A 12,814-nucleotide genomic window follows, 5' to 3' on the forward strand; every position below is an offset into this window, starting at 1 on the left:
GGTTAAAACCCATATGACATTAGATCTTCGGTAGAAAACCACTGTTTTTCTCATGACCCGCAGAGGTCACACTAACCTTAAAAGAAAAGATAAGATCATTACAAATGCTGTGTATCATTTAAACATAAGTGCATATGATTTCATTTTAACATTATTTATCTATAATACCAGTAGAGAGAATCCACTAGCATTCCTATTTATCTCAACCTTATGATTTCAGTGAATACTCAAATTATGGTTCTCTTAACCTTTTAATGAACTGATCCTGCTGTGCTTTTCCTCTGCAGACAGTGACTGAAACTGCTGATGTGTGCAAGAAACTAAACATCACTTTCTCTGAAATTGACATTACCAGTGAGAATTCACAGAAACCAGAAGACTTCAATGTGGTCAAAAGTCAAAACACTCCAACCACGATTCTCAACCCACTGTTTAATTTGGCCAACTGTAGAGGCAAGTTAAGATTGTCTAGTTAAATAAACGGAATTTTCAGATATGTTCTCATTAAAGTGTTCTGCGCTTTCTTCAGATGATATTGAGGACTGGAGGAACAAATATGGCATCTTTCAAGGTCCTAATAGCCCTGAGATGATCACTGATCACTAAATGGCTGTCTGGGACATGACATTATTGATTCAGCCAATGGGGTAAGTGTGGGGCGTGGCTCCTCACAACTAAACAGTTTATGATAATGAGCATTTGTGCTGTTTGAAATCAAGTGACCAGGACAAAACGTTGTTTTAACAGAATGGTTTATTAATTCACTGGAACAGACTTAGAGTAATACAACATTTTAATTAGCAATCATAATTGTAATCACATCTGTGTTATGGCTGATTTAATTATTAATGCTTATCTATTTGCTGAATGAACGTCAAGCATGAAGGATATTAAGATTGTCATCACTCTTTTGTTTTTTTCTGAACAGCATCACCAATCTGCTTCTTCAGTTTCTCCTTGTTGTTTAAGATGTTTTGTCCAGCCAGCTCCATAAGTTCAGTGATGTTGTCATGGGTGTAAGGAAGTTGAAAAGTCCTATATTTGTCCCTGTAGGTCTCAAGTTTATCTGAAACAGTAACACACTTACATCAGAAAACAGTTGATATTTCAGTTTTATTCAATAGACAATCCAAACTTGCCTCCACAGTTGACCACATTTAATAGAGGGATGTGAATCACGGTTGGAGCGTTTTTGCCTTTGAACACATAGAAGTCCTTCGGTTTCTTCAGGTCTTCACTAGGAATGTTGACTTCAGGGAAAGGGATGTTTAGTTCCTCACACAATTTGTGAGTGTCAGTCACTGACTGTAATAGAAAAAGCACAGCGGTATCACTTCATTAAAAGGGCTGGAAATTTTTATTTCTTATTCTCTTAAATCATCAGCTTGAGATGAAGGAAAGGAAGGAAAGGAAAGTGACATGTGGCCAAGTGTGGTGACCCATACTCGGAATTTGTGCTCAGCATTTAACCCATCCAAGTGCACACACACAGTAGTGAGAAGTGATCAAACACGCACACACACACCGTGAACACACACCCGGAGCAGTGTGAGAACGGGAAGGCTAACGGATGCTCTCTCCAGGTTCTATAGATAAACACGGTTTACATGATAGTATATGCACATACGCATTTAAATGGTTTTCTTTCTTGCTTTATACCTGTTTACCATATTTGTAATTATCTGTCAGTGTTTTTAAGGATAGTGCAACCTCTGATGGTCACAAGTAAAAAAAACTGCAAGATTATTAAAAAAAAAAAAAACATCTCCTGTCGTTTTCTACTGAAGAAAGAAATATGTAACAATATGAATTATATGCAATCATGTAATCCACAAGTAACTATATTCTGATTATAAATGCAATGTACTCGATTTTTAGAATCTGAATACGTAATCCAGATTACATGTAGTCAGTTACTACCCAGCTCTGGACGCAACAGATAACGTTTTTTTTTAGTTATTGCAAAAAGGCTCTCTGTGTGTGTGCGAGTAATGTTTCACTTATTATTGCACTGGAACGGTTTAAAATCATTTGAATGCTTAAACTAGCAAGACTTAAATGCTTTCTAGTTTTTCAATAAAAAGCAGGTTTTTGATACCAAGCGGCCAAAGAGCACAATCTCCCTTGAAACCTGGGGCCAGTTGTTCAAAAGTAATCTGATTGGATCAAATCTTGAAAATGGGTTGTTCTAAAGAAAACACACAAAATCTAATCTTGTTTTTGATCTGGATTAAATCCTCAGTTTGTGTTGTTCAATATGTTTTAGTAAGATTAGGATACTTTTGATCCAAAAAAAAAAAAAGGATTATTCTGATCCCAGCAGAAGGGCAGACTTCAGGAACGAACATTTAATACAATTTAAAACTTTAAAATCCTCAAATCTACAGAGCCCCTAAAGTTTTGCATTGCATTTTCACAAACAACTACTTCTGGCTAGTCCATCTCTGATGATTGTGCCAATGTAGTTTACAATCAGTGATTAAAAAAAAAACACTTAAAAATTTAGGGCCGTCTAACAATTAATCGTGACTCATTGCATATAAAATCTCAGTTTGAGTTTGCCTAATATATGTGTGTCTTGTGTAATTATCATGTATATATAAATACAAACGCATTCATGTATTGACAGCCCTAAATTTTAGTGTTTTTTTTTTTTTTATCACTGATTGTAAACTACATTGGCACAATCATCAGAGATGGACCAGTCAGAAGTAGTTGTTTGTGAAAATGCAATGCAACTACAATGCAAAACTTCAGGGGCACTGTAGAGCAACCCATTTTCAAGATTTGATCCAATCCGATGGCCAAAATCCAATCAGATCACTTTTGAACAACTGGCCCCTGGATAGCAAAACATGGGATTTCCATATCAAGATGATTCTGATCCAGATTAACCTGATGCTTCAAAATGTGTATAAACAGACATCAGCCAGAATCTTGTGGGCTTGGAACGACATGTGAGTGAGTAAATGATGACAGAATCGATGACAGAGGAGTGAACTAAACATTTAGACTAAGTTTTATTAGAGTATGTCGTCTTATAAATGTGTGTAATACCATGAAAGGATCGCCTTCACTGAAATCCAGGGAAATGATGAGATCAACTTGTCTTTCTTCTCTCAGCACTGAGAAGTAGGGTGAGTTCAGCAACAGTCCTGCATCTTCATAGTCTCTCGTCTCACTTTTTAGAAGAGCCGAAGGCACAGATTGATCTGAAGGATCACAGCACTAAATGAGTCTGTTTATTATATTATTCACATTGAATGTCTTTGATAGCAGGTCTTTTCTCACCTGTTATTTTGTGGAGGAAGTTATAATTCCTGCCCCAGATCCAGTGATGCATGCATGTCAAAATTCTCTTGGAAAGATCTGAAATACAAAATTGGTTCTTAAATTTAGTATATGGTTCTTCATTTCTGATATTGTTTTACATATTGTTTTTCACCTGACTACATGATTCTTTGGAGTTTAAAATACTGCAGCGCTGTGTGATTAATCAAATTTTAGTTTCACTTTCGGCTTTCAATGATTGTGAAAACACAATAATCGAGACAATTGTGTGCCGTGTGTTTATTTTACAATTCTTTATAAATGTTTTGAAGCGTCAAATTTTTGGGTGAACAGACTTTTAACGGAGGGACAGAAATCTCTCAGATTTCATGAAAATGATCTTCATTTGTGCTTGGAAGATAAACAAAAGTCTTATGGGTTTGGAACAACATGAGGGTGATTAAATGAAGACAGAATATCCTTTTTGAGTCTCTTTAAATAATCATTATTAGTAGTAGTATTTGGATTGATGTATTTATTTATTGCTATACTCATTTAATTGGTTGTCTAAAGCAAAGGTTAAAACCTATTTCTTAGAGTAAAGCACTTCTTGGTTTAAACATTAATCTGGATATAAAATCACAAAAGAAGTACAATATAAAAATCAACTGTACAGACGATTCAACCTACCGAGAGTCTCCGAGTGGAACCAGTTCAAATCTTTGCATATTTGCTCAGTGAATTCCTTGACATGCAATATTGCAGCTTGTTTTTCATCAAAATTGTTTTTTTGCCCTAGAAAAGTCAGGTGACTTTTTTCTCCACCGAGCTCTGTGAATGAGGGAAACAAATTATTGAGTTCTATAATTCTGGTTTCAGATGTTTTTGCACGTTGTATTGTGCAATTATTCCATTTATTAGTTTTTTCTTGTTCTATGGTTTAAATTTTGCTGAAGAGCCAAGCAACCTTGAATTTGTACAAGTTATGTACTTATATGTACCTAAAATGTTTTTTCGTTTTATTGTTGTTGTTTTTTTTTAAGAAAAAAAGAATGAATGCCCACCCCTAAACATAAGCAGATCATACAAATTAGTATGAACTAACTTTACTGTAAAATGAACTAAAAATATCTAGACTTCTATAAATGAATTCTGCCAAAAAGCTCACCTTTCAGTGTGTCAATGATTGATTGATCAAGATCAAAAGAATCTTTGCCATTTAAAACCGAGAGATTCATGTCCACAAGACCCATAAGCACCTGGTAACACTTGTAAACAAGTGTGTTTTTTGGATCTTTTGAAGAAAACACACATTGAACAAACATGAACACACTGCAAAATGTCTCGAATGTAAGCGCTTTACACCCTTAAATTTATCATTTGCACAAGCAAGTATACACTTATTCTCATGATCTATTTGGTAACACTTTAAAGTAGAGATGCACCGATGTATCGGCCAACAGTCGGTATCGCCGATAAAAGTAATTTAAGATTTTGGATTTTTATGTATAAGTAAATGTTGACATTAAGATCACTTAAGATCAATAAATGCTTTAGAAACATTTTCACTGAAAAAAAAAACATGAATTTTAGTTTAAAGTGACACAGTATGCTTATTCTGCAGCTCATCTTTTATTTTTCATCTTGATGTTTCATTTCTCAGCAGGAAGCATGAACACATAAATAGACAAAAAATAAGTCTTATCCATAAATAAAAGCATAAATGCAAAGATATGCTTCACCTGTCTTCATTTCCTCAGACATATCCCTTTCTACTGTAGATGTTACATGTTGCAAAAAATCTGGGGAAAAATCAAATGTAATCAGAGTTCACATGATGATGAAATGACTGTCGTCTTTAGGCAGAACTGAATCTTTAAATGCAGCTTCACCTTTTATTTTTTCCCAGAGGAATTTACGGATCGTGTCTTTCTCAGCTAAAGCGCTGCCACACAGAGCTGCAGAACAAAAACGTATCACTTTTACAAAATGTAAAATATAGGATGAAATTGTTCACCATAAATAATGAAAAACAATGTGCTTTAACAATGCGTTTGTAATGTTTATATTTCAGCTTGGACACACACTGCAAGTTCAATGTACATTGATATTACAATATTAATAATCTTTTGTGACAGAGTTTGTTACCTTGCAGGTACAGCATGTCCATTTCAGGCTGAGGTTTTTTCTTTGAGCCTTTGTCAAACTGGCTGCCGAAGCTGGATGTTTCTACAAATGCTCCAGTGAGCGAATAACCTGCTTCTTGTGGACTGATCTCAAACCAGGGGTCTGCAGACAGGAAACATGGCCATATAACAGCTGATATGAGAACACTAGCTTTCTTTCATACACAATCCAACACAGACCTCCACCCTCCTCCTGCTTGCATTGATTGTCGATCGCTGTGTAGATGGGAAACGGGTCTTTACTGAGAGGGTCCCAATGATCTGTGAGCGGGAGTTCATCAATCTGTAGAGAAAATATATTTATTTATTCATTTATTTATCTATCTATCTATCTATATAACTATCTATCATGTTAGTCAAGGCTCCATTTTATGTTTTTCAGATCGCCACACTGGTGCAACATCACTGAGGAACTTACAAAACAGAGTAGACTCCTGCAAGAGCTTTAAAGGCTGTCAGGGGTTCATTTTCATTACATTTTAGGTAACGTAATTGGGCTACTTTTTTATTTATTTTACATAATGGCCGACAGCAGACATTTAATTGTTTGATTTGCTTGTTAATCCGAAAAAATGTATCTCTGTATACATCCTATGTTTGCTCTTAAGGTGTAAATATATTAATTTTTGTGTTTTGTTTTTGTTAACCTGGCAACACATCCCTTACTCCAAAAAAATAAAATAAAATAAATAAATAAATACTAATTAAACCTTTGTAATCATAAATTAACCACTGTTTTATTTTATTTATTTTTTTTACACTAGTTTACACTTTTTTTTTACTGTAGAAAGCCATGGTATTTGTAAACTGTGGTTACACAAAATAAAACATGGTTACTACACTTTTACTATAGTAAAACCATGGTTAGCTTTCTTAAGGGATTTGTATTTATTTCCTTTTTTATTTGTTTTAATTCTTTTAGAACTCTACTGCCTTAAGGGTTTGATGTTTTCTACTGTTTAGTAAATAAAATCAGAAAAAAAAGATCCACGAAACGTGCTCCGAGGTCCTGAACTGAGTCAAACGATTCGCAAACCCGCATCGAGGTTCCGATCTGGATCAAATGATTCGCGAACCTGTTCCGAAGTTCCGATCTAAATGTAATGATTTGTAAGCCATCATTTCAGATCAGGACTCGGAGCGCGGACTGTGAGTCATTCATTGGCGAAATGATTCACCTGCTCTGAAGTTGCTATCTGATTTGCGAATCGCGCTGCAGTCGAAGTTCCAAACTAAAACAAACGATTCGCAAACCTGCTCCGAAGTTCCGATCTAAATGTAATGATTCGCAATTAAGTCTCGATCTGATTTGCGAACCATCATTTCAGATCAGGACTCGGAGCGTGGATCGCGAATCATTAATTCGCAAAATGATTCATTAACCGCTCGAAGTTCCGATCTAAATCAAATGATTCATGATGATACGCGATCCGATTGGAGCGCTTCGAAATAGTGAATCATTTCGGAGCTTTCATGATTCTGAGTTTCGTAAAGCTCCGCTTCTCTCATTACTATACGTGCTTTTTAAAATCGTTAACAAGCGATGTCGAAATTTGAAAACGATCTTTTAATTTGACCTGGTTTTTCCTAGTGAATCGATTGAACTGAATGATCGAAGTCACGAGTTTGAGTCAATCGGAGCGGTTCCAGCGTAAATGATTCACTCAATTGATTCAGTCCATCTGTTCCTCTTTTCGCGTCTTCAGCCTTGTTTACACGACACTGTTAGTGCTACTACTGGCTTAGCTTGCTAGTTTTATGACATTAATTGAAATAAGCTAAAAAGTATGATATTTTTGCATAAATGTTGCCTGGAAAGATATGTGCTTTTTGAAAGAAAAAAAAACAATGATATTTCAGCACTTTTCAAGTACCTCTTAAGGATTATTGTTATTAATATTTCAATTCCATAATTATTTATTGGTGAAAAAAATCTGTATAATAAAATGGTATATTAAAATGTTCATCTTATGTGAAATTGTTCCGAACCACTTGCTAGGATTTTTTTTTTCTTCGCGGAAGGTTTGCGCTTAATGCGCTAATAAAATATGTCAACTTAAATCTGTATTTTGTGTCCAAGCGGGATAATGTAGCCTACATTCACAATTTCTTATAACAAATTAATTATTTATATTTTTTAGTCCAAAAATGTTCTTTATCTCCAGTTTCAGATTATAATCTCTTATTTTTAATGTGGTCTCACTCTCAGACTTTAAACCCCACTGCATGTTTCCTATCGCAGGTAGATTTGCAATGGTTTGTAATCAGAAAAATGTTGCAGTATGTGTTTATATGTGTTTCAGGTTCCTTGGCACCCCATGATCAACGGTCTATTAAAAAAATACAGTACTTGTTTAAGACTGAATGTGACTGTCTGATCATGCAGGTTTGTGTTATGAATAGTTACCTCTTTCACATTTTCTGTGATGACCATCGCTGCCCAGACGTCAGTCAAGGTGAAGTTGTCTTTCATGTGATATTTCTTCAGTTTTTCAAATGCATCTCCCTGGCTAACTTTAGGACCGCTGAGTCTCTTGATGATTTTGTCTTTCACGGTGTCTAGTTTGGTGGACCAGTCTGGTTCTTTGTATAAGGAGGCCATGCACCTTCAGAGAAGAACATACTGCTGTCATTTTTGACATTTAACCCAATTTAATCTCTTTGTGTTTGTTGTGTCTCAGGGTTCGTACCAGGTGGATCCAGAGACTCCGCTCAGATAAAGGATGCAGTCCAGAAGACCCACTTTATCGAGCTCAATCAGGGATCCCAGCAAACCCACCATGGCTCTTTGTCCTCCTCCAGAACCCAGTAATGCAATGTTCGGCACGTCATCCTGAAACGCACAAGCTTGGTTTTGCATTCATCAGCTACAGAACCATTTGAAGGTAATTTAAAGAGGTAATAGGAATATCAGGCAGATATATGAAGTGTAAGATGTTTGACCTGACTGCAGTGTATTTTGAGTTTCTGCAGGCTTTGAAAAACACTTTCTCTCCTTCTGGCTACAAACTCCTTCTCGTTCGTGTGTAGAGAGTTTGCGATTCTCACCTCACCACTGCATTGGCCACAAAGACAGACAGACCAGTGCTGAATTTAACATCACTTACTGCTATTTCAGGGCTATAAACACCAGACTGACAGGGTTAGTTCCCCTTAATCATAAATTAAAAATTTTAAAAATGTAATTGCAACTTTTTACTTCACAGTTCTTAATTTCTGTCAGAACTGCAATTTAATATCTCGCAATTGTAAAAAAAAAAAAAAAAAAAAAAGTCACCTTTTTTTCCCCTCAGAATTGGACATTGTATCTCGAAAATGTGATTTTTATATTGCGAAAAACAAGTTAGAATTGCAACATATAAATCTCACAATTCTGTGAAAAAGTCAGAATTGCAAGTTTATATTTAAATTCTGAGGACAAAAAAAGAGTCAGAATTAGGAGATTAACTCGTGAAGTTTATATCTCGCAAGACTTTGTTGCAATTGAGAAAATGTCAGAATCGTGATTTTATTCATGCAATTGCAAGAAAAAAGTCAGAATTGCGAGTTTATATCTCTCAATTCTGAGAAAAGAAGTCAGACTTAGGAGGAAAAAGTCAGAATTTCACATTTTTATCTCACAATTCTGTGGAAAAAAAGCCAGAATTGCACGTTTATATCTCAACTCTGAGAAAAAAGCCAGAATTAGGAGATAAACACTGAGAAACAACTGAGAAAAAGTCAGAATTGTGAGTTTATATGATGCTATTCTAAGAGAAAATGTCAGAATCGAGAGTTTATTCATGCATTTGCAAGAAAAAAGCAGGAATTGTGTTTACAGTATATCTCAATTCTGAAAAAAAAAGTCAGAATTAGGAGATAAACCTGCAATTCCAACTTTGTAACAACTGAAAAGTTAGAACTGTGAGTTTATATGATGCCATTCTGGTAGAAAAAGGTCAGAATCGTGAGTTTATTAATGCAAATGTGAAAATAAAAGTCAGAATTCCCAGTTTATATCTCTCAATTCTGAGAAAAAAGTCAGAATTGCAAGATAAACTCATAACGCTTATATCTCACAGTCCTGACTTTGTAACAGCTGAGAAAAAGTCAGAATTCTGAGAGAAACTGTCAGAATAGTGAATTTATTCATGTAATTGCAAGGAAAAAAGTCTGAATTGGAACAATAAAGGTCAGAATTGTGAGTTTATATGAAGCAGTTCATTGTTTTATAAATCTGAGGAGGATAACAAACCTTTCCTGAAGTTTGGATGCACTCATCTGTAAAACAACAGAGTGAACATTAAATATCTATAATATCTATCATTTTAAAATTATTAGGAAAAGGCTTTACACATACTTCATACCTCAAATTATCAATCAGTTATCAATTATTAGGTCACTGTTGTAGTATAGTCTTTACTTTGCAGGTCATTGGAATTGGTCTTTAAAACACATACTCACCGTTTTTGTGTAGTCTTGAAGATCCTGAGTTTGAGCAATTACAACAGTGGTTGTGTTGTGGAAGATCTTTTGACTGTAGATCCTCAAGGGGGGAGGGAATCATGAAAATGGGTGAAAAACAGAACACTAATAACTGGAGGAGGAGGAGGAACTGAAAATTCATCTGGGAACTTCTGAATTGTTGCATAATTGTGTTACCTAACTTTCATGTACATTATAATTTACAGTACAACAACTTTTATGTCCCAGAGTTTAATTTTGATTAAACGGATTTCAGCTTTTGTCTTCAGGTCACTTTAAACCTTGTTATCTTGGGATATGAAAATCCATTATAAAAATAGGCTATTACTGGATTTTCAAAACTGTGATAATCTGAACAAAGATTAAAATAAACAAATTATGTGAAGATAATTGATATAATTTTGGTGCATGTCTTATTTATTTCTCAGTTTAGCTGCATGGCAACATTTCTCGGTTTAACTTGATGTACAAAAATATTAAACTAAAACTGAAATAAGAAACATTAAGATTAAAACAAAAACTACAAAAATAATTCAAAAGGTTAACTAGATAAAAACGTTTGTCAAGATAAACTTTAAGTTGGCTTGAGAAAGTCAGACCAGAAATTTTGAAAAGTTTTAAGTTTGATAGTTTTCAGTTTGAAATAGTTTGAAGTTTAAAGTAGTTTTAAAAGGTTAAAGTTTGAATGCAGTCTTTTTAGATAGATAGATAATTAGTATGATTCTAACATTATTAGCAAGTTGTTAGCATGTTTTTAACATGATTAGCAAGTTACTAGCATGTTGCTAGTCTATTTCTAACATGATTAGCATGTTACTAGCATGTTGCTAGCATGATTAGCAAGTAATTAGCATGTTCCTAGAATGATTAGCAAGTTGTTTGCATGTTTCTAAAATAATTAGCAAGTTCTTAACATGTTTTACCATAATTAACAAGTTGTTAGCTAGTTCTTAATATGTTGCTAACATGTTTCTAGCATGATTAGCAAGTTGATAGCATGTTGCTAGCATGTTCATAGAGTGAATAGCAGGTCCCTAGAATGTTTCTAGCATGATTAGCAAGTTGCTAGCATGTTTTTAACATGATTAGCAAGTTGCTAGCATGTTTCTAACATGATTAGCAAGTTGCTTGCATTTTTCTAACATGATTACCAAGTTCCTAGTATGTTGCTAGCATGTTTCTAGCATGATTATCAAGTTGTTAGCATGTTTCTAGCATGATTAGCAGGTCACTAGCATGTTTCTAGCATGATTAGTAAGTTGCTAACATTTTTCTAGCATGATTAGCAAGTCGTTAGCATGTTTCTAGCATGATTAGCAAGTTGTTAGCATGTTCCTAGAGTGATTAGCAGGTCGCTAGACTGTTCCTAGCATGATTAACAGGTCGCTAGCATGTTTCTAGCATGATTAGCAAGTTGCTAGCATGTTTCTAGAGTGATTAGCAGGTCGCTAGAATGTTTCTAGCATGATTAGCAAGTTGTTAGCATGTTCCTAGAGTGATTAGCAGGTCGCTAGAATGTTTCTAGCATGATTAGCAGGTCGCTACCATGTCCCTAGCATGATTATCAGGTCGCTAGCATGTTCCTAGCATGATTAGCAAGTTGCTAGCATGTTTCTAGCATTGTTAACATCTTACTATCATGTTGCTAGCATGATTAGCAAGGTATTAGCATGTTACTAGCATTTGTCTAGCATAATTAGCAAGTTACTAGCATGATTTTAGTTGCTAGGCTTGGCTAGTTAGTTAGATTGATTAAGTCTCAAGGGATTCTGGGAGTTTAAGTTTGAATTTTGACAGTTGGAGTTTGAATAGTGTTGCTCATTTGAACATTCCGTCGATGTAAGTCTAAGGGATTTTTTATGATTTTTCATCTTTACTTTTATGAAAACTATACGTCGGATCAGTTAGAAAAGAGACAGCAACCCGAGTCAGATCAGTCTGAAGAGCTGGGCTGAGTTTGGTGTTTCTAGCTTGAAAGCTCTAGGAGGAGTAGCGTTCAGGAATTTGGCTCAGAAGAAGAAGAATAAAAAGCTTAAGTAGCAGATCAGTAGATCTTTCAGTGGGCTTTCTCAAGCTAACCTAATAAAAACTCTAGGCCAGTGTCTTAATGATACAGTGTGAGTGTAACACAGTTTGTTGCAACATTTGTAACATCCAGCCTTTGATATTATTAGCATTTGGTATTTATCTGTTACAAATGAACATCCATAAGTGTTCGTTTAAAACGTTTATATGTGCTGTTTCCTATAGTGAGATCAAATGTGCATGTTATTTGAGCAGATCTACAGCATTCCTCTCGACCAGTCTTTCAAGGAAACTCATTATAATTCCACACTTTGTTTCATTTACACTTTCACTTCATGATTGTGTCGTTCCTTTTTCTTAGTTCGCTTTATGCAATGTGTCTGATAAATGCAGTGAAGCTTTCTGACAAGTTAAAGGAGGTCAAGGCAGGATTAAACCGTCATGCTTTTAATGTGGTAGTCTAAAATTGGAAAATATATCTTCACTAGGGAAAATGCATCTGCTTAGCTAATTATAAAATGTATAAAATATGTCACTGAATACATACTAACCTGAATCCGCTGTAAATTCACAAAAGGTCTGTGAATGAATGTCATATTTGTGTTTTATTGAAATTAGATTAACTAATAAATGAGCTATACCTTAAATAATATTTCCTTGATTTTTGTGCTTTGTCTTGGTTTTGTAAAATGATGTTTAAAAAAGATACAAAAACACTAATGAATATGAAAATATCGTACGTAGTATATGTACCGTTGCTTTTCCAAACAAGAAGTTTTCAAAAGTGTCAATCAATGCCTGTAAAGTCTTTCATTTTAATAATCACAAATAAATGTGATACAATACCAGTAGATAAATAAATAATGTAG

General features: G+C 34.7%; 1 protein-coding gene across 1 annotated transcript; it reads right to left on the bottom strand.

The window, feature by feature from the left end:
* Positions 1-754: 754 nt before the first annotated feature.
* LOC127165245 (cytosolic phospholipase A2 gamma-like) lies at positions 755-9,988 on the bottom strand. Its single transcript, XM_051109642.1, has 15 exons — positions 9,900-9,988; positions 9,691-9,716; positions 8,400-8,511; positions 8,147-8,289; positions 7,864-8,062; positions 5,637-5,739; positions 5,419-5,559; positions 5,163-5,228; positions 5,013-5,072; positions 4,439-4,564; positions 3,961-4,101; positions 3,292-3,369; positions 3,058-3,212; positions 1,140-1,305; positions 755-1,066 (listed from the first exon to the last, which is right to left on the bottom strand). Exons 2-15 carry the CDS (start codon positions 9,714-9,716, stop codon positions 903-905), a joined length of 1,680 nt encoding a protein of 559 aa, XP_050965599.1. The 5' UTR covers positions 9,900-9,988; the 3' UTR covers positions 755-902.
* Between the last annotated feature and the right edge of the window lie 2,826 nt (positions 9,989-12,814).

This window comes from Labeo rohita, chromosome 5 (assembly GCF_022985175.1).
Source record: "Labeo rohita strain BAU-BD-2019 chromosome 5, IGBB_LRoh.1.0, whole genome shotgun sequence".
Taxonomy (NCBI): Eukaryota; Metazoa; Chordata; class Actinopteri; order Cypriniformes; family Cyprinidae; genus Labeo; species Labeo rohita.

Excerpts from the sequence above, each read along its gene's own strand:
- LOC127165245 (XM_051109642.1), bottom strand. The coding sequence starts at position 9,716 with ATGAGTGCATCCAAACTTCAGGAAAG. Across the intron at positions 3,213-3,291 it reads CTTCCTCCACAAAATAACAG|ATCAATCTGTGCCTTCGGCT; the intron begins GTGAGAAAAGAC and ends GTGATCCTTCAG. Across the intron at positions 1,306-3,057 it reads GTGAAGGCGATCCTTTCATG|TCAGTGACTGACACTCACAA; the intron begins GTATTACACACA and ends TTTCTATTACAG.